This window comes from Syngnathus floridae, chromosome 16 (assembly GCF_059516105.1).
Source record: "Syngnathus floridae isolate MCC-2025c chromosome 16, RoL_Sflo_1.0, whole genome shotgun sequence".
Taxonomy (NCBI): Eukaryota; Metazoa; Chordata; class Actinopteri; order Syngnathiformes; family Syngnathidae; genus Syngnathus; species Syngnathus floridae.
Genome location: NC_142428.1, coordinates 8,751,010 through 8,771,610, shown reverse-complemented (window position 1 = coordinate 8,771,610; position 20,601 = coordinate 8,751,010). Strand labels below are relative to the sequence as shown.

General features: G+C 41.0%; 1 protein-coding gene across 2 annotated transcripts in view; it reads right to left on the bottom strand.

Annotated features, from left to right (window-relative positions):
- Positions 1 to 20,601, bottom strand: part of ralgapa2 (Ral GTPase activating protein catalytic subunit alpha 2) — a 66,891-nt gene that overhangs the window by 23,863 nt on the left and 22,427 nt on the right. For both annotated transcript variants that reach the window (XM_088400292.1, XM_088400291.1), the window contains exons 25-38: positions 17,074 to 17,202; positions 16,557 to 16,685; positions 16,329 to 16,387; positions 16,078 to 16,186; positions 13,877 to 13,987; positions 13,653 to 13,721; positions 13,322 to 13,459; positions 10,648 to 10,825; positions 6,785 to 7,619; positions 6,083 to 6,154; positions 5,684 to 5,807; positions 5,445 to 5,600; positions 2,260 to 2,418; positions 676 to 803 (exon numbers count right to left, since the gene is read on the bottom strand). In XM_088400292.1, coding sequence (XP_088256418.1) covers positions 676 to 803; positions 2,260 to 2,418; positions 5,445 to 5,600; positions 5,684 to 5,807; positions 6,083 to 6,154; positions 6,785 to 7,619; positions 10,648 to 10,825; positions 13,322 to 13,459; positions 13,653 to 13,721; positions 13,877 to 13,987; positions 16,078 to 16,186; positions 16,329 to 16,387; positions 16,557 to 16,685; positions 17,074 to 17,202 — 2,396 coding nt within the window. The remainder of the gene's footprint in view (positions 1 to 675; positions 804 to 2,259; positions 2,419 to 5,444; positions 5,601 to 5,683; positions 5,808 to 6,082; positions 6,155 to 6,784; positions 7,620 to 10,647; positions 10,826 to 13,321; positions 13,460 to 13,652; positions 13,722 to 13,876; positions 13,988 to 16,077; positions 16,187 to 16,328; positions 16,388 to 16,556; positions 16,686 to 17,073; positions 17,203 to 20,601) is intronic.

The window sequence follows — 20,601 nt, the reverse complement described above, 5'->3', positions numbered from 1 at the left end:
TCCAGGGGCCATCCCGACCCTTTTACACCCCCCCCACCACTTCCAATCTCCCGTCCCAATCCAGTGCTTCTGGCATTCACATGCTAATTTGTCTCCATTGGTGATTACATTGCCTTTAAACCAACTGACAACTACAGCTGGAGTCAGGCTCTTAACGGCACACTGTCAGGATGGAAGGATGAGAGTGAGCTGGCCCGTGCATGTGTGAGAGAACATTTGTTGATGTGGCCCTACTTGTGCTCCATAAAATGGTAGTAATAGATGATGACACATCATCTGTGCGACAAACAGGTCCATACAATCACATGCTGCTCAAGGCTGTGCAACGGTCCCCGGCTTAATAGCTGTATGCAAATCAACCAGCCAATAAAGATCCATGTCGGCACTCAGCTGTGTACATTGGCTGACGTGACAAGCGAGCCACATGTCTCGGTAAATTTGCTCAAATGGGACGCCGGTGTCATTGAACATATAATCTCTTTGGTGTTATATATAAATCAAGCAGCCATAAAAAAACAAATCACCAAAATCTACTTTGACAGGTTTGAAAAACCTAAACAGGCTTTGATAATGATTAAAATAAATTATGCCTAACATTATAATTTAATCTGATGCAACCATCCCTTTATTGTGATGGAGGAAAAACAAATCAGAAGGACTGGAAAAAAAGGATACAAACTCTGGTAGAGAGTCAGCCGGGATTTGACAGCTCTGCTGGCATTGATGCAAGTGGCCCGCACTAAGCTTGGCAGCAGCTTCCCATTGATGATGGCGCCATTAAATAAAGGCCCAAAGAAGGGAACCTGAGGAAAATAGCAACATGAGGTATTTTAACATGCAACGTTAATTTAATCAATCCTCTGACAGTGCAGCTTCAAAAATAAGGCTGATTAAAAATCATATACTCTGACCGTTTTTCCATCTGTTTTAGGCGAGAGGCTTCAACACTTAAGTGGATGTTACCTAACTACGCATGACAGCCGCACATATTGAATGAGAATCAACGTATGGTAAATGAAATTAAAATGACAATCAATACCTAACAATGCCCCCATATTGAGCTAAACAACAAATACAAAGCGACAATAAGCATTTTAGCCGCCGCGCGCGAGTGTGTGGGCACACGCGTCTGTTCATGCGGGCCCTTAATCACTGAGGCCCAATGGTCATTGACCTGGAAGTTGACGGGAATGTCAAAGTCCCTTCTAAAGGTCCTGCTGTCTTCAACTTGGTGATTTAAGGAGTACAATAGCAAGTCAAATTATATGACAAAGGGATTTAAATATGATTAACTCATTTGCCACACAACTGTGTACTGTGACAGCTGATATTTTACAATAACAGTCATCTGTTGTAATTGAGTTCCCCTTGTAATATCATAATAAAAATCAGTATAAAAACAGCATCCTTGAATTTTAAAGCATTTAACTATTATTTTACAGTAAAATCATGCGATCAAAAATGTTAGCACACAACAAGGTCTGTAATATCACAGCAAGATAGTACAAAAAATGCACGTTTTTTGAACGGAATTATTACTGTGTAAAATTTTTACTCAAATATTCCATGAGGTAACCTGACTGGGTATTAAAAAAGACAACAACAGAGGCACTTCCTCCAAAAGCATCAGGACAATTATATTATGAAGTTTCTTTCGCTATTAATGAAAGATCAATCAACAACAAATAAACGCTTTCCGCTCCTTCCGGTAGAGCTCGTACGACCTTAGATCGGAAAAAATATGAATGATAAGTGAATGAAGCGGGAAATATTTTCTTATGGTCCCTTTCGAGGTGTGACATGAAATCCAGATATATCGATGAATTTAAAACATCAATTTTAAAGGTGACTAAATGAACAATTAATAATATGTTTAGAATGGAAATGAATTATAATATTGCTCGATCTAGGTCTCATGAGCTCTACGTAGAAAAGTGACTTCGGCACTCAACAGGAAGCGTACACAAGAAATGTCAAAAACAAAAAGATACACTTTGAATTTTGCAATTTTCAGCAGTAAAAAGTAAATATTTTGTCTATAATGAATTTGATAACTTAATTATTTTCTGTTTACAATTATGGACTTTAAAAATGCATTTTGCCACTTACTGTGGACTGAAAATGACATCACGTCATGTGACATTCATAAACTGAGCCGTGATTGGTCGAGCCCTGATTACTGTTTGTAGATTTATTTAGATTTATTATTTCCATGTGAACAACGTGTGTATTACAGCAAACTGTTAAACTGTTTCTCACCTGTGGTTTCTTCATGATTTGGATGAAATACATGTGGTTCTCCATTGGGTAAATGACAATCAGCACGTCTCCAAAGTCAGTTGGAATGATGCCCCGCCGATAATCCCTGGTGTGCTCCGACCACACTATGTGCACCTCGTCATTTCCGAGGTGACGAAGCTGCCAAACACACAAAATCAGACTAATCAAGAGTCTGGCAACTGCATGCGAATGTTCTCCCACAGTGACAAGAACACACACACAAAAAAATGGAGGATTACGGCAAGCTGTTGAGTTTATCCAATCAATATTAGTGGCCATCACAATGGACAGAAATGTAGTGGTGAGAGTAGTCTGTATTTTATATTTATTTGTTTTGATGCTTCATCAGATTGTATTCAAGCATTTTATATGTCTGTGGATATGTTTTTTTTTTTAATGCTGAAAGCATTTTTATTATACTCGAGAAAATACATAATGCAGCAGGTGCAACAACAAGTATGTTTATCGTTAAACTACAAACTTTGAAAACAATAAATTAAATAGTCTGGGCTCAGGTTTCATTCACCCTTTTATAGTGTTTCCAACATGTATTCAAAATGAAAAGCAAAAATGTACAAAATTGAGCATTTTAAACCCAATAATTCAAATCCAATTAAGTTCCCCATCAGAGATTAAATTGCCTCCCATTTCCACTCTATTCACAAAAATAAATGAAAGCAGGCAGTACAAGAGTGTACACTTAAAGAACAGGAAATTGACTGACGCTGCTTTGAAATAGGTAAACAGCTTCATCCAAAGTTGAATCAACACAGCTACATTATATTTTCCAACAAGTCTAGATAGTCCAGTAACTCTTGTGTTTATGGGGTATCACAGACGCCGAAAATTAACACACTGTTTGCTTGAAAACATCTGCCAATGTACTGTGGGCCTAATGAGCCATTCGAAAACATGCCCTCGCCACCAAAAATGCAATTAGCGCATTCTATTATAAGCCCTTAATTATGCTAATTCCGTGGTCTTAAACAAACGCACGGCATGCTGATTACTGTTCACCGGTTCAGTCGGGCTATCCAAGGAGTGGCAGGTACAAACCAGGTCAGTCACTGGGACAATTTCACAGAAATGTTGAATATGTATTTGGTGCTAACAATTAACACTGGGATGTTAATTTGGGTTAAGATATTAGCGTTGGGATAAGATGAATCACAAGTTTAATGAGGATGCTTACGCTCCAAACATCTGGCTCGAGCACCTTCTTTGTTAATAACGTCCTAATAATGTGTGACTTATTCTTTCGTTTTTTTTTTCTTCTTAAAAAAAAGGAATGTCAAGGCTAAAGGCTGCTATCCAATTAGCTGTCTTTGACTTCGCACCCTCAACACGATGGATACAGCAGACGGGAGGACCTCAGAAGACTCGAGGCTACTCATAAAAACAGCTTCGGTGGCCTATTTAACCTGCGGTGCCTTGGGGAGAGTGAAAAGAGCTTTGGCTATCTCCGTCTTCTTCACACATACACACACTTGTTCACTGTCTGACCCCAACTCTGCAAGTTGCTTCTATAACCACATTACGGAGGCCAGCTGCTACCGCTGCAGCCTGCACTGTGCAACAACACACAATTGGATTGAGGAATTTGTTCTTTCCCCCATTTTTTCTGTTTGATTTGGCTATTTTCTTTGACCTCCCTCATCCTTTTCTACCCGCAGACGAATACAAAATGCAGCTCTACGCACACAGCCGGTTGAAGTGGAAGACTGCTGGACAAAAGTGTTATTCGTAAATTTACATGGAAAACATTCCACTCAAACAGCGATGAAGCCCATTTCTAATTTCAATTCTTCACTTCCGACTGCCCCCACACTCTTTGGAAGCATTTGAGTGTGCACCAAGCCAACCATTGTCTTTCCAGCGTGTGCCTGGTGTGGCCATTTGGGTAAGATGAGTCTAAACAATTACAGCATTTCCTTTTGCAAAATGAATATTGAGATATTGTCATTTCCCTATTTTGTCATAAACTAGATCATCATTATTTTTTGCAGTCCAGAGGCACATGTTCCAGTATGGGTGTGGAATTTGTAGGTGGTTATTGGTGACACATGGTCGCCGGAGGACTGGAGTTGGATATCGGGGCGGCCTGATTAATTTCCCTTCTCAGCATGGCATCGTATGAGAAGATTGGCAGCATAGGCAGGGGCCTTTGCCGCTCATTTCTTCGCGCTAACTGTTCCTTGCGTACTACAGTCTTGAATCTTACGGCAGAACCCAATTGATCGCTCCTGTGGAGGCAGCAGGAATTGGATAAAAGGGTCCTGCCGGCATCCGTCCGGCGCCTGCTCTAGCGGGGAGAGATAATGGCTGAATCCAGGCCCTGGTCACAGCACACAGGGAGGAGGGGGGCAGGGAATAGCAGAATTGTAGTCATTACCACAGCGGCAAATGCACCCCTATTCACTTGTGAGCCCGCCAATCTCTCCTCGTCATGTCTGCTTGCCAGGTTCAGTAATCAATGGTCACACTCTGGAGTCACACCTCCTGATCACAGCTTAACACCAAGCACCGAGATATCTATTTTTTTTTTTTTTTCTGAAGAACTTTTGGGGTTTGTAATTATTTTTAAGTCAATATATGGACAAACAGTACATACTGTGTACAATTGAATTGCTCATATACCAGTATATATATTTTAAATGTACAGTAATTCCTCGTTTAACGCGGATAATTGGTTCCAAAAACCACCCGCGATAAGTGAAATCCGCGAAGTAAGGTCACTAACAAGACGTACTGGGCAGGCTAACGAGTTAGCGGAAAGATGCTAATTCGCGATTGTGTTAATTCACGATCGTGCTAACACGCGAAAACGGACTTCTAAAGGAATGTAAACGAACATTTGGAACAATACTACATTGTCCTAAAGGTTAGACACGTTTCCTCAATTTAAAAGTTTTATTTTGACTTTTATATTGTTTTTTTAATTTTGAAAAAAAAATCCGCGATGTAGTGAAGCTGCGATAAACCAAACGCAAAGTAGCGAGGGATCACTGTACTTCAATGTAATTTTAAAACAAAATTTTCTGTCTCAACTTACAAACAACTTGACTTACCAACAGCCTCTCGGAAACGCATTGTGTTCGTAATTTGAGGACCTGAATTTCAACGTGCAATTACGACTGACGGTCATCATTATAGACGTAAGGCACCTTTTTGGTGAGGCAGTCATCAGAATCAGATGGCATACGCGTAGAGACATGGAAGATGGCTTCTACAGTGGAGTTAGCATAGTAGGGAGCTGTTAGTCCTGTGCTGCCATTCCTCTGGAGGCCGCCCATAAAGCCGCAATGTGTGGCCAGATCCACCTGAGGAACATATTTAACATATATATCATGTTGCATAACCACAGTATTCCACGACTTTGAGTGTTAAGACTTTTATGAAGCACCTCCCATCCGAGCCCAGAAACAAAGTCTTCATAAGCTTGGCTGCCGGCACCGTTTGACATGATGGAGCACTTGTCCTCTTGACCTTCGCCAATGTAGAACACAGCGATCTTGTGGGTCTCCCGACTTAAGAACAACAAATAAAGTAGTTAGCATTCATTTATTGTTCGCAAACAATTCATGACACCAAATAACTTGTTTACTTTACTTTGCAGTTAATGGGCGGGGCTGGTGCAAATTGGAAAATAACAGTTTGGGGGAAAAAAAAAAGATGCCAACACAATTTTATAACGGCACGCATGGAGCCAAATGTATACAGTTATAGCAGTAGTTTCACTGACAAATGTGGTTTTCTGAAGAGGTAAGGAGGGAAAGTCAATTACAGACAACAAATATATTACCATTGTCGGGAATCCAAGTTCTTTAGTTCTCTTAAGAGTTTGGAGTTCTTCTTCAGCAAATGAAAACTTTTCCTGGAGGGACCAAAAAAAAAAAAAATTGTTCAAGCATGTTAACTCATTTTAATTAATAATAACAATTAACAGTGTTGAAATGGGTCTGAATTTAGCAGAAAATCACTTTCTGGAATTTAATTAAAACAATTTAATGACTTTGCTGTAGATATGTTCTCTTATAAAAAAAAAAAAATCTGATTCAGGTCCTTTTGGTATACGAGAAAGCACCTTGCAACCTCCCGCTTTTTCGGATTAATGCAAGAGGCCACAGGTGCACACAGCAATCTCCCACAAGCTGTGTGCATGTTACGCTGTCACTATTAAGAGGTGCAAGTTTTTAATTTGGGGGTGGCACTATAAAGATGCGGCAGTGCAAGGTAGACCGTTGTGTAAACAGCTGGGCACATTTACTCCGTGGAGGGAAGATTAAAGCACTCCGGTGCTTTTTAAAAATGGCTCTCTTAAGAGTCACAAGCTAACAGCTGAATTATTTGCAGGATATTAGGACAATGTCATAAATGCAAATATGATATGGATAGCCTAATACTTCAGTTAAATGTTTTTATTTCTAAGCTGTTATAGAGAAAACTGATTAGTCACTTATCACTTTCTACGTTCATGTTAGAGAATAATTGTCACATAGCATACCGTCGCTCCCAGGAGTTCATGCCAAGGTCATTGAGTAGTAGCCGACAGTAATAAAAAGGTGCTTTGGGCTCCTGGTGGGATGATTCCCTCTGACAGGAAGCCTGGAAGCTCACATCAGCATCCCACCTTCTGACTTGCTCCTCCTCCTGCCGAGTCTGACGAAGAATTGCACTGAGGATGGCACTTTCTTGTTCAAGATTCATGCCCAAGGGTGAGGAGGCCGGCTGATTTAACTGGACTTGAGATTTGGGGAGGCATTCTGGGCTGCTCAGGCTGAGCTCCTCTAAAAGTTTGTTGAGATAATCTACTTCTTCCACGTCGCAGGAGTCAGGGTGGGAATCAGAGACAGAGAAATGATACTTGGACGGTCCTCTTGTTGGAGAACTGGACAAAGGTTTGCTATGTGCTGCGGTAGCGGTGGGTGCCGGCGTGTGATCGACTGACTTAAAAACGCCGATATCCTCGCATTCTTCCTGGTTGGTTGAGAACAGGATCGTCCCATCCCACGAATATTTCCCTGAAATGTCACGGACAATGATGCGCACCTGTGAGGACGGGTGGGTGGGTTGCCCCACAGTGGGGGCCTCTGCGGGGATCTGCAGGTAGGACACTAGTGTGGTATCGTTGAAAACAAAGAGCTGAAGATTGGGGCTTTTGAAGACCTCGGAGGACAGCTCGGAAGATTCCACATACGGATTGTCGTGATTTTCGCTCACGAGGCTATGCAGGAGGGCCGGGCCTCCTTTTAATGGATGATGGCCCAAATGATTCACCAGGTGAGTCATGACCATCCGTGCTGTCAGGGGAATCAGCTCCATACTCCGACGCCGCTTTTCTGGCAAAAAGGAATAAGGGCAATATGATAAATAAACCTGAAATATTCCCAAAAATACCTATGGGCGAATACCTAGCTAGGCTATCATTTATCATAAATGCAGCGCTGACTTTTTTTCAAAGCCTTGCCTGTGCAGTCATGCTACTTACTATCTCTGTCATCTCTTAACACACAGCAACATCTCAATTATGATTACTAGTAAAAGTACTTTATTCAATGCTCACAATAGCTTAGCTAGCACGACTCTAAGTAGGTAGCATCTAATCATACGAGACAACTGTGAAAAGCCCATTGAGTCTTCTTATAATGGACAAGTGTTTAGACTGGCCGCACGCTAATGAGAATCTCCATCTTCACAGGCTACTGAATGGGAGCCTACTCGATGAATTGCGTTTGTGTAAATGCATGGGCTTTTTACGCTCAAGTGAAAAGCATGCTGGGCTTCATTATGCGCTGATGTAGGGAAAAACAAGAAGATGCACTCTTGCATTGTGACAGTGCTATCAATACCATCATCCCCCCCATCAAAGTGGAAAAAGCTCTTTAGAAAGCAGGCCAAGCTACATTAGAGATATGCTGGAGCTTTGATGTGACTTGATCAATATGAGGTGGGGGCATGAATATAACTAGGCCGGCACTCTTTGGTTTGCCCTTTTGATAGTGTTTTGTTATTTCCACTAAGACTCTGCAGCTGTGGGCCACAAAGAAAAGGTGAGCTGTAAATTCTGAGGCAGACACAAATTCTCACATTGTTTCAGTGAAAATATTGCATGGATTTGGACTCAAAGGGACTTTTTAGAAGTTGAGGACATGAGAGCGAGGCGGGGAGGAGAATACATTGCCTAATGGAATCACAAGGTCACCAAAATAGGAAAAATGTGACATTTTTAGCTAAACCCTGTAATGGGTCTTCTTGAGAATGAGCACTAATGTGAATGTTGCATTCCCTGATAGTTGCATTTCCTCTTTTATATTTTTAATAGGATATTGACATTTAATAGAGCAGCTCCAAATGGATGGGCTACTAGAATTAATTCTTTCAGAGAACTCCTTTTAAGATATTTGGGACAATGTAGTGCACTCTTACATTAAGGCAATGCGCTGAAGAGGCTGCTAATAAAATGCTTAAAGTCTAAAGCTACAATTTGATTTGTTTTAGATAGTAATTAGATAATCACCGTATTGCCACCCATTTAACCAGGGAGCTCCACTAAGGCTGAACTGACCAAAAGTGGGGAAAAAACACTCGTAGTGCCTTTTAGATATAAAACATGATTCTGAAAAGGGGCAGTTCCATTGATACTATTGAGATGGCAAAAATAATTTTCTATACAAACACCTTTATCCAGGTCCAAAATTTAAAGCAAAGATTATTATTATTATTATTACTTTAAATTGTGTGCCTCTGTATTTGCTTTTCCAGTGTGTTGCATGAAAATAAAGAGCTTTTTAAAATAATGAAACTAGTGTTGGCCTTGGACTATTGCACACTATTGGACGTTTGTACATACAACATGGGCAATAGAAAACAGTAGGGGGGGGGGGGGGGGGGGACCAATCAGCAAATCTGGCCAAGTCAAATTAATACTTTAAAACCATATTTGTGACACCTGAAACCAATGTTTGGCCGGTCAGTCAGCAACAGTTGAGCAATACTCAACAATTAAAAAGATGCCCAAGCTTTAGGGTCACTTTAAACTAAGACAATGACAAAAATAAATTTCTATGTACTAAAGGGAAATGTGCTTTTGGGAGTTTGCAAACATATTTTTAAGGTTGTGTTAAACTTATAATCATATTAATATCTAGTATTGGAGTGCTCGTGTGGATTGGTGGGGGCCGAGGAATGTGCAGGCAAACTGCATGAACTTGTTTTCTTCGAAGTGTTGTGGAATAGGCCCGGATAGGGAGTACCGGAGGAGACCATCTCAAGGTCGGTGAGGAACGAGAACAACAGCACGTCTATGAGACCGGCCTTCGAGGGGAAAACCCAACCGTCTGACCTCAGCGACACCTGGACCGGGGAGGAGATGGCCATCGACCAATCATCTCACAATATTTTGCATGCTTTAATATTCATATTGTGTTTCTTTAAAACTGGGCAACCCGGAAGAATGTGTCGTCTTTTGGTGGTCACAAAAACGCACGAGTTTTAGTGTGAGGGACCCGGGACCCAGGCCTGTATTAGTGCGCTTTGTCAGGAATAAACAATTGGTAAATTTGGTCTGATTGATCTACTGGTCTTCTCTTTGACAGAACGAACTCGCAAAATTGTTAGGTGCGCCAGTGTGTGGATTAGGGCATAGCAATTTATGTGTTAAGTGTTGATCGCAATTTGGAGTTAGATCAATAACTAGAATCCGTAACCTAACAGTACTAATTACTTCAAAGCAGCACTTGGCGACAGCAACACGAGAACGCTTAAGTGTGATGACCAGTCTGTCGGCGAATGCCCACTACCAAAGCTAAGTTCAGCTTTTTTTTTTCTTTTCAGTTTTTTTAAGTGAACGAGCACTAAAAAGAAAAAAGCTTAAGCCTCATCACAGCAAAGTGTTTTCCGCTAAATTGTTGTGACTGGTTAGAATTGTCTCGATGCTGTGTTTTCTGCATGTACTTCAGACATTAATCACTACAGATCAATTAAAGATGTGTAATTCAGTGGCATGGTCTTTTAATTCTGCCTTCATGAATCAATTTTAAATTTTGAATACAATTTTTTTTCATCTGGCTCGCCTAGTTGCAACACCCTAGCTCTGCCCCCTATCGTCATGGTAACAAGTCCCTTTGGCACTGTAGAACAGTAGTGGGGCGAGTGGCTCATTTGCATGAAACAAACAAGAAAATAAAGAACTGCAATTTTAACCAGAACGTAATAAGTGGATGTAGAATGCTATTTTTTTTTAACTAATTTGACAGAAAAAAAACATTAAAAAAAGTCACTTAACACCTGTTTTAATGGTGAAACATGCAGACTATCTCCTTGATAAGAGGCCCCAGTAAATTTGTTGTGAATGTCATGCGTCTTTACCCTCTGCAACGGTGAGCAAGCTGCGGAAGTCGGTAGTGGTCGTCTGGGAAGGTGGTGGCTCAAAACTCTTCACCTGTCCCAACATGAGATCGTAATCAGCGGACAAGTCTGCCAGGCTGAGGAGGTAGTGGCTCTGTTGGGTGTGGAGAGTAGAGCCTGACACACAACAGTGCAGCACCTAAGGGGAAAAACAAGAAAGGGGATAACACTTGATCAGATATTGAGTGCCTGCCTGGCTATGTATTACTCTTTCCGTCAGTGAGAGGCGCTTTGATGGCAAAATTGCATCAGCGTTGTGCAAAGACGCTGCCTGATTAGATATGATAGCGTCTGGCCAAGATGCGGTGCAGTGACAATCCTCCAGGTCTGTTTCAGGTTTTATGATTTAAGGGAGTACGAAGAGTACTCAGCGAGCGCAATACTCTGACAACCCATTTGACGCTTATAAAATCCATGAGTGAACACTAACACCTATAATAAAGCTGACACATTTTTTTTGTTTTTGGGTGAAGAAAATTTAACAGCAACATTTAAAGAATACTTTAATCATAAACCCGCTGAAGTATGAATTACTGTAATGAAATTTTTCACAAACTCACAATTAACACAACCAGCTGGAAGAGAAATACAATACATCCATTTACACCATGGCGATGGAAGAGGAGGGGGAAAACAAAAAGGAGTGTTTTTATTGCTTCAAAATCCATCTCTTCTCTATTGTGAGAATGTATCGATCTACATAACAGATGGCAGAGCATCCCTTGGCAGCAGCAGATAAGGCGCAGTGGGGCAGTCGATTACAGCCATTGGACAGGTTTATGCTGTTTGATTTAATTAAGACTTTTTTTTGCGTGTTTAACTCCCACTGCAAACATGCATCCTCCACATACCTGTAATTTGTATAATGCCATTGGATGAAAGGGGTTAGATCATATGTCTGATTTAAGTAAATGAGGGGCCCCGCTTGGTCACAGTAGAGCAACTTGGGGTAAAGCCATGTAAAGGCTAATCCCTTTCAGTGCACACATGCGCTCACACTTGGTGGAGAGACTCATTGAGAAGGCAGGCTGGGCCCGTCATCTGAAACAGTATAGTGTGTGGTAATGTAGACAGTACATGGATGAATCTCCCAAGCAGACCTTTGAGGACACGGGGGAGGGATTGGCAGCTTGATGGTGAAAAGACCTGAACCAAACAGCTGCTACACCAAAGCCCCCAAAGAGCTTCCCTCTGTGGAGAGATGGAGAGAAAGAAAAGGGGGGGGCCCACGGCTGTGCTTGACAACTAAGTGACTACACTTTGCATAGCAACAGTTCTTGGAGGGTAACAGACAAATGAGCACACTGTAGTTAAGGGGGGGGGGGGGGGGTGCATGTACATCGCACAACAATTTGGAAGGACATTCATTTGATTTATATACTGAAGATAGCTCCTTTAACTTACCCTAACCTTCCACAATGTTCCTGTCGTAAAATAACCGTCCCCGTTGATTGTATGTCGTACACACATTTGCATATTTATCACTACAGTTCGCCCTTACACACACAGGTTCAAATTTAAATTGGTCTTCACAAAGACAGATGTAAACCTAACAAGCCCGCACAGAGGGGTGATGCAGCTGGCTGCTGAGGCAGGAACGGAGAGCAGATGGAGAAGCTTGAGCACAACAACAGTAGGCCAAAGAGGTCTAGTGCGATGTTGCTTTTGCAATGGATCTGCATTCGATTAGGCATCGCAAGCACGTTTTGTGCCAGGATGAAAAGCAAGACAGCCATTTTGGTTCATATGTAACTGTATTGATATTTGACCAGTTGATTTGAAAAGTGAAAAGAAAGAAATGCTTTTCAATTGAGATTTGTAATTAAAGCAAGGTCAATAAGGGGCAGTCTACTACCTTGACAGCAATGCATTCTGGCCAGTAATACAACAAAAGGAAGGGTCTTGTGGAATAATCAGCGTGGAAATCTCCAGATTTCAGACTGGATATTGCATTATTATCGTCACACATTATATTATTTCCAATGAAACCTAGAGGGGCCTTGTTTATCTTCAGATAGACAACTAATCATGCCTAATTGTCTTTGCTTTTATAGCAGCTGCAGTCGCTCGCATATTAAGACATATTCCATTCAAATCAGCAGGACAAGCGTTTATGGCCTGAGCTTATCAAATGGACAAAGGGTTCCGTTTGAATAATTGGACCATTTCTTATCAGTGCTGACATCTTTACAAAGATCTGCCGTTGACCGCATCTGCCCAGACAGGAGGGAATGAATAATACGTCATTCATTCAGGCCTGAAGCTCCTCAGGGTCAGGAGGGTAAAAAAAAAAAAAAAAGGATCAGAGGGATGAATAAAATGAAATTGAATAAAAATCATCCCCTTTTGATATCATTAATAGGAGGAGGATAGTGGATATTTTTGCAGAAAAAAATGGTATCGGTTCACAATAAATAAATCAGCTACGCCAACTGCCTCTGCAATATCATGTCGCTGTAACGTTAAACGAGGCATAGTGTTGTCTAGTTAAAGTTAAAAGACAATGTGGAGAGGTGAAGGTCAGTGTGGTCAGAGTTGAAGCCGTTGAATTAGCTTCACATTACGTCAAAAAAAAAAAAAAATTCAAAATTACTATAAGCTTTCCTGGCATCGAGATGACAGTGACACTACCCACCCTGTAGATGTAGTCCAGTAGGGGGGCTTTGTGGGATGTGTTGTCCTCCAGCAAAGACGTGGTGATAGGTTCCAAAAGCAGACTCAGTGGAACAGCCATACACCAGTCCAAAAGACAAAGCAGTAGGGACACCACCAACTGAGGAAATTTGAAATATATTGAACAAATGTACACAATAACACAAAATGCAAAGAAGAAAAACAAAAAAGATTAGTGTGGGAAACATAAGCAAACAAATGTAATGAGTGACAACATTCCTCCATGAATGCACCATTCCACCACGATAGATCAAGGTCCTTCAGATCTCAGTAATTTCCTTTCCGACATGTACCTTTTTGTCTGCTTCCACTGTTGAGTGCTCAGCGCTTGGCAACAAAAAGGCTGTTGTGGCCACAAATATCTGCAAAGGGACAAAGCATGAAGGAAAAACAAGACTCATAGGTAAGGAGAAAAAGAATCAAACATTTCATATTTTCCCAACAGTACAAGAAATGTACATGCTACCGCATACAAACACAAAACAACAGCAGATCGGTGGGTGGATGTGAATGTTACCTCGATGATTTTCTTAGGTAGAGTCGGTTCCACATTTTGGAGAGGCTCCCAATGAGAGATCAGCAGATGAAAAACGTCACAGGCCACCTGAGCCACAGCTTTGTTGCCAAACTGCACAGAAAAAGAAAAACATTATGAATAAAGGTAAGACAAATATTCTTATAACATGACATTACATATCATATTTCTCAGACTATAAGTCACACTTATAGTTTGGCTGGTGCTGCGACTTTTATTCAGTTCCAAAAGGCCACAATTGGTTCTGCCACACGATTTCACTGGTTTTCAAAATTTGAATTGCAGTTGCACCATGTGGCAAATAATAGCCAATTAAATGCGCACAAATGTTTTCACACAGGCAAAAAAACTTTTTGGGGTTATAAGTGAGCAGCAGGATACAGTCGCCCACCACATGCCCCTAAGCCAGGAGTGTCAAAATCATTTTTGTCGCGGCCCGCATCGTAGTCAATTTCCTTTGGAGGGCCATTATGACCGTCAATAAACTGAAGTTTGAAACCGGAGACTAGTAAAAACTGTTTAAATATTGTGAAAAGATCAATGGTAAAAAAAATTGCTAGCAATATCTGTATTTTTTAAAAGTGAGGACAATTTGTAACTTTAGTATTGACAGATGAAGTTGATGCACAATTTGTCTTTGGGGGCCACATAAAATGATGTTGCGGGCCGTATCTGGCCCCCGGGCCTTGAATTTGACACTAATGCCCTAAGCGATACAAACACAATAAACCTACATCTTCCTTGACTGACACTATCTTTTTATGGATTAAAAAAGGTGATACGGTACAACATATTTTATAAAGAGCCTCAGAACGTGATACAGGTTCGCGTAGTTCATATCACACGGAGTCCTTTTGCTAAATAGCTCAATGTGCGGGGATGAGTAGCAACTGTTGCAAAATAGTTATATTACGCATAATAATCACCTGTCACAATAAGAAACTTTTGCATACACCTGTACTAACAAAAACTAATTTCTGTGCAAGCTCATGTTTTCCCACATTTTAAAAAACACGAAGGTTAAACTCATTTCCAATTGTACCCATGCTTCATTTTCTCTAGACTCATCCAAGACGAAAATTGTGAATTTTTCCTGTGATTTCAAATTCTTTATTCAGAAATAGAATCCCTCCCATTTCTTCCAGCTGAATGCCTCTCAACATGTAGCAAGGGTAGATAATGCAATGAAGTGCAGAAATGGCCAAACACAAAAAGAGGCCCTGAGAGTTCAGCACCTGCTTTTAGAAAAGAGACTCAGTGCCACTCTTAAGCCCCCTCCCCCCTTTACAACACACTCTACCCAGCCTACACCCGCTATTTTGGGGCTGGCGGAGTCTTGTATGTCAAGTTGTACAGGGGAGTGATTACTGCTCCATTAGAGATGGAAGGGTGGGGTGTGCATGTGTGTGTGTGTGTGTGTGTGGGGGGGGGGGGGGGGGGGGGGGGTGCTTGAGCAGGAAGCTGGGAGATGTAGCTGCTTAAATTGGCCAACATCTACAGAGACAGAGAGCAGTCTCAAAATGATGCCACCAAAAACATCCCTCTGCATGAAGAAAGAAAGAACCTCAACTGGATTTCTGGATCTCTTCGATCAAAAGAAAGGGAGGACTGTTACAAAATAGCCACCAGAAAAATTAGTTTACTGATTATTTTTGACAAAGCTAATCATTGAGCTCGGATCCAAGCGATGTACCGTGTAAAATGCGTGGTCCAATCATTTACAGACAGAAGCCGTTAGTGACACAGGATAATTGGATATTTTCATTTCATTTAACTTTTAACAGATTATTGTTTTGTCCCCTTTCCATAAATGAAGCAAGGCTTTGTCAACAGAGGGAAGCGCTGACAATGACATTGACTGGTTATCACATTAAATTAACCTACTCAATGAATAAGGAGTGACTGAACAAAAAAATTAAGGCAGTGAAAATTTTGCTGAGATGTAATGACAAACTATAACACATTTATATAATATAATATAATATAATATAATATAATATAATATAATATAATATAATATAATATAATATAATATAATATACAAACAGGAGAGAGACTATTTGCATATTCTCTCTTTTTTCATGTCCAATACTTTTGTCCAGACAGAGTGAAAATACAGGGATGATATGCAACACATAAACTACAGCTCTGCTTTATAGATAGACAATAAGTTGGCCACGGACCTTTAGTGTTACTCCCAGGACATTGATGGCATCTTTCACCTGATCATGGATGTTTGTTTGCATCAGTTCCTCACAAACCCACAAGCCTAGGCTGCACACAGCAATACACCTGGAATGCAAAAAAAAAAGTCATAAAAGTAAAAACGTTTTATTGAGGAAAAATGGCTTTACACAAATATCTTTGGATTTCATACACGTGTATGGTAAATTAAATCCTGAATTTATTTCATCCATGTACTGTAATTACATACCTGGCCTCTTCACAGTGTTCTTTTGTTGCAGCCTCAAGCAGGATATTGACAAGATAATCCTGAAGTGCAAAAACATACATTATCAGATTATAGCGTTGTCCTTCCGCTCACACAGACTCCATAGGTGAATATGTGCTTCTTGGGATTGAAGTCCCCCACGGTTTTAAAGCCTTTACAGTAATGACAAATCCTCGAAATAATTTCTCCTTTACGCAGTGAGCGATTTACCTTGATATCCTCATTTCCGACTTGAATGTCATCAGAGCCAGCTACACTCCGCAGGACTGGAATGTGGACGTAGAGGTTTGGGAAACACACTAATGAGCCAAGAATCGTTTGAGCTTCCATCCTGGGAGCCTAGCGTATGGAGAAAATATGCAAATCGCACAAATTTAATACTTAGTCATGTAATTAATTTAAATTACATTTAAAAATCAATAAACACAAGTACTTAGTAAAGTTAATATATTCTGTCCATATATAGTAAATATTGCAAAAATAAATGTATGGGTCGGTTAGAAATATGTGATGATGTAATTTGACAGACTAATCTCTTTCAATCAATCAGTGGATTTGAGTGTGTCTTGATCCACCATAACATCGTTTGCAATTGTGACCCTAAGAAAAGGATACCCTGAAGTAGCAAGGTATGATGATAAAGTACTTGTTTGGCTACAAAAATGATGAATCAAATGTTCTGCTTGGTGTTGAAGAAGATGGAGGCACGCTGAAGCCTTAGGTGTACCTCGGAAGAGTTACAACTGAGGACGCGGGCAGCTGCAGTGATGAAATCGCCGACCAGCAATGTGAAGCCCGGCAGGCCCAGGAAGAAAAATCTTGGCGAGCAGGAACGGATAATGGTGTTTAAAGTATCCTGGTGACAAAAAAATACATTGTTAACTTTTAGTATGATACCTGCAAGTAGCAACAACTGAATTAATTTATAGGTACAAATTGGGACATTGAGTAAAAATAACAGCAATGATATGCAAATCCTTTTCAAACGATATTAAATTGAATACGAAAATGTTCTTCCAATCATGTCAATATTGTGGTAAAATGGCTTGATTGATTAAAGATTCATACTGGCTCGGTCCTCACCAAAGTCCCAAAGGCATCCCCTGCCACTTCTGCCTTTGTATTTTTGCCACTTTGATGTACTGTAGACATCCAGGTTTGCACACTGAACGCTTTCACTGCAGTTTTTCTTTTTTAAGTCTTAGTGCTTCAAAAATGACGATTTTTATTCAAATGTTCAAACTGATAACGTTAATTTTTTTATGGCTTCAATACATTCCAAAAAAGGTGGAATAGGGGCATGCTTACTAGGGCCCGGACTGTTTTTATGTTCAGTTTTCTTTTCATTTTGCTTTATATCCCAACTTTGCAAAACAAACTAGAAAAACAAGGGAGCAGAATTGCAATTAAAGAACCTTTGTGCATTTTAGGTGGACACAGACTTTTTGTTGGAGGGTTACTTGGACAGTAAATGGGCCACAATGTCCAAGACGTGATGCCCACCCCCCTCCCCCAAGAACAGGTAAGCATTTTAAGTGTGTTGAGGCAAGGCACTCGACAGGATTCCAAATTAGGTTGACAAAAACAGACAGCGGAAAAAGAGAGACAGCTGGATCGCCAGAGAGGAAAATAAGGAAATAAAAGATCACAAACTTTTTGAATCGCATTTATGTTCACAGACAGCAAAACCAGTAATTAAAGACTGGTAGACATGGTATTTATTTTTATGAGCTACCTGCAACTCACTGGCAGTTGGATTAAGACCAAACATGCAACAGCAATATATGACATGTTTCTATCTTGAAATATGATTGTGGTCAAGACATCTACTACGTACGAGTATGCATCGCTCTCTCTTATCTTCTACTCACTCATGCGTGTGTGTGTGTGTGTACAAAAGCAAGGTCCAGCCTCAAAGCACCTGCCTTCTTGGCTATAAACCTGTGCAAATCCCCACAGTTCAAACATCAGCTTGTTTCTACTTAAACGAACAGGGCAACTCGGCAAACACACAAAAAAATCAAATTTTCCCCATTCTCTTGGATTGTCGTACTACCTTTCTATCTTTACCTATAACCCGGAGCTTTGACAAATACAAAGTAGAGCCGAAGTGAAAAGAACAAGAATAAACACAAAGGTAATATGCAGGAAGTGGATCCAACAGGACAGACTGCATGTAGAAAATTGGCGGGGAGAGCTTGAGGGTCCATTTTACCCTCATTTTGTTGGTAATTGACCTCTGAAACATAATGTGCAGTGCAGTCAGAGGTAATTAGTGAGCAACAAACTGTTGCTTGATTGCCTGAAATGAGCATTTTAAAAGGAGGACACAAATGGAGAATGCAAAGTGTTTCTTGGTAGCAAAATTTGACGAGTGTATTGACATGGATCTGAGGCCTGTGTTGCTCGGAAGAAAGGGTCCCACGTATCAACAAAGGAAGCATTAATGTACCTCTGAATGGAGCCACCTCAGACCTTTTCATTTGACCTCATTTCCAAAACAGCACACCCTGTCCACCTGCCGGCTTCTGGGGTAACAGGGTGCACTTTGCCATTACGTCACCCATAAACACAATTATTTATCTTATGCACTAAACATGGATATTTCTGGGTTTCGTTGAATAAATAAATTGATAAAAAAAGGAATGGAATGTTCAAGTGTCAAAAAGATGTGCCTGAACCAAGTTGGGGAGCAGCTACTTTTATTACCTAACATGCTGCAGAGCGGAAAGTTGACCTCATGGATGGATTACCGCTGTCATGGCATGTCCTGTCTTTATGAGAGCAGAGTAGGACAAACTATAAGGACAATGGCCATGACCTTGTGCCTCTTGTCAGTTGAAGGGACAATCCCTTCAAGGGAACTGTCATTTTACTCTAAGCTTAACTGAATTTAATGGTGATGACTTGGACTGGGATTCTTCCCCAATCATCTCCGGAGTGTTTTACAACAGATTATGTCATCATGTGGCTTTTATCTGTGCAAAAGCTAAAAAAGACAATAGCCTATATTAAATAAATGATATCTTGAATGATCTAAATAAGCCAGCATGACCTTAAGTCATTTCAGGCTGTTCTTTTAAAAGCCATCTAGAACAAATGCACCGATCAGATGACTCCAAAAAGTATATATAATTTATATGGACATCAAAATCGACTCTTTTTTTTCCGCTCTTTTTGGGTGGGGAAGGGTGGCTTAGAAGAGCGGGGAGAGAGAGGAGGAGGGGTTGAGTAAGAGCCACTTTCTTATGTTAAGCAGGCGTGCGGCTGTCCTCTATTGTGTGGTGTGAGGACTCTTTTCTCTGGCCAATTTGAGCATGCCTCGGTGGCCAGCCTGGCACTGGCCCCCTGACGCATTATACAGAGCTGTAACAAAAGCGGGAGAATGTTGCCTTGTTCCTCAGCGTGCCCCCCTCATTGCTCCACTCTACACTACGATCCCCTGGCTGTCCTCCTGCTCCTTCACAGACAACACCCCCCCCCCATCACCACGCGCACACACACACCAAGGCCAGCCCACTCTGGGCCTCCGGCCGACTTGTCAGTCTAACGGAGCGCGACAGACGTCAATCCTTAATTAATCACGAATACGCGGCAGGGGCTCAAAACATTATTGAACGATATTGAAAACATTCTAATAAGCTTGTCGCACTGCCAAGGTGCAATAGAAACCCAGCCAGAAGGGCAACTACACACGCACACACATATTTGTATCCCAAATACCCCCTATCCACACTTTTATCCCGTTCTTTGTTTGGGAGGGGGGGGGGGGGGGGGGCGTGGTGGGGGCTTCATTCATCTCCACTCTGCATCGTCTGGAGGGAGTGGAGCTAGGCCAGATTTAAATATGATGAAGGGTGCGACTAAAGGAAGACCGGAAGATGCCAAAACACGGCAGAATTCTTTAACACAGCTGGTGGGCAGGCAATTATTTTACATGATATTAAAAGAGAAGACACTGTATCTGCATCCTCCCTAAATTTATCTTCAGTAGACAATGTGGAAAAGGTACTACGACACCTGGCCATTTCGCTAACAGGGGCTGAAATGGAATGAACAATATAGACCCACTTTGCAGGTTTAATTGGTCACACTGCAAGGGTGTGATTGTGGAAATGTGTGAGGTCAGAAACTGATGCTGGATGGAAAAAGACTAACACAGTTACCATTTTTATGCTAGTCTGAATAAAAAAATACAAATGCCGCCTTCACCGTTGTGTTTTTCTCCTATTTTTCATGAGCTGTACTCAAATAA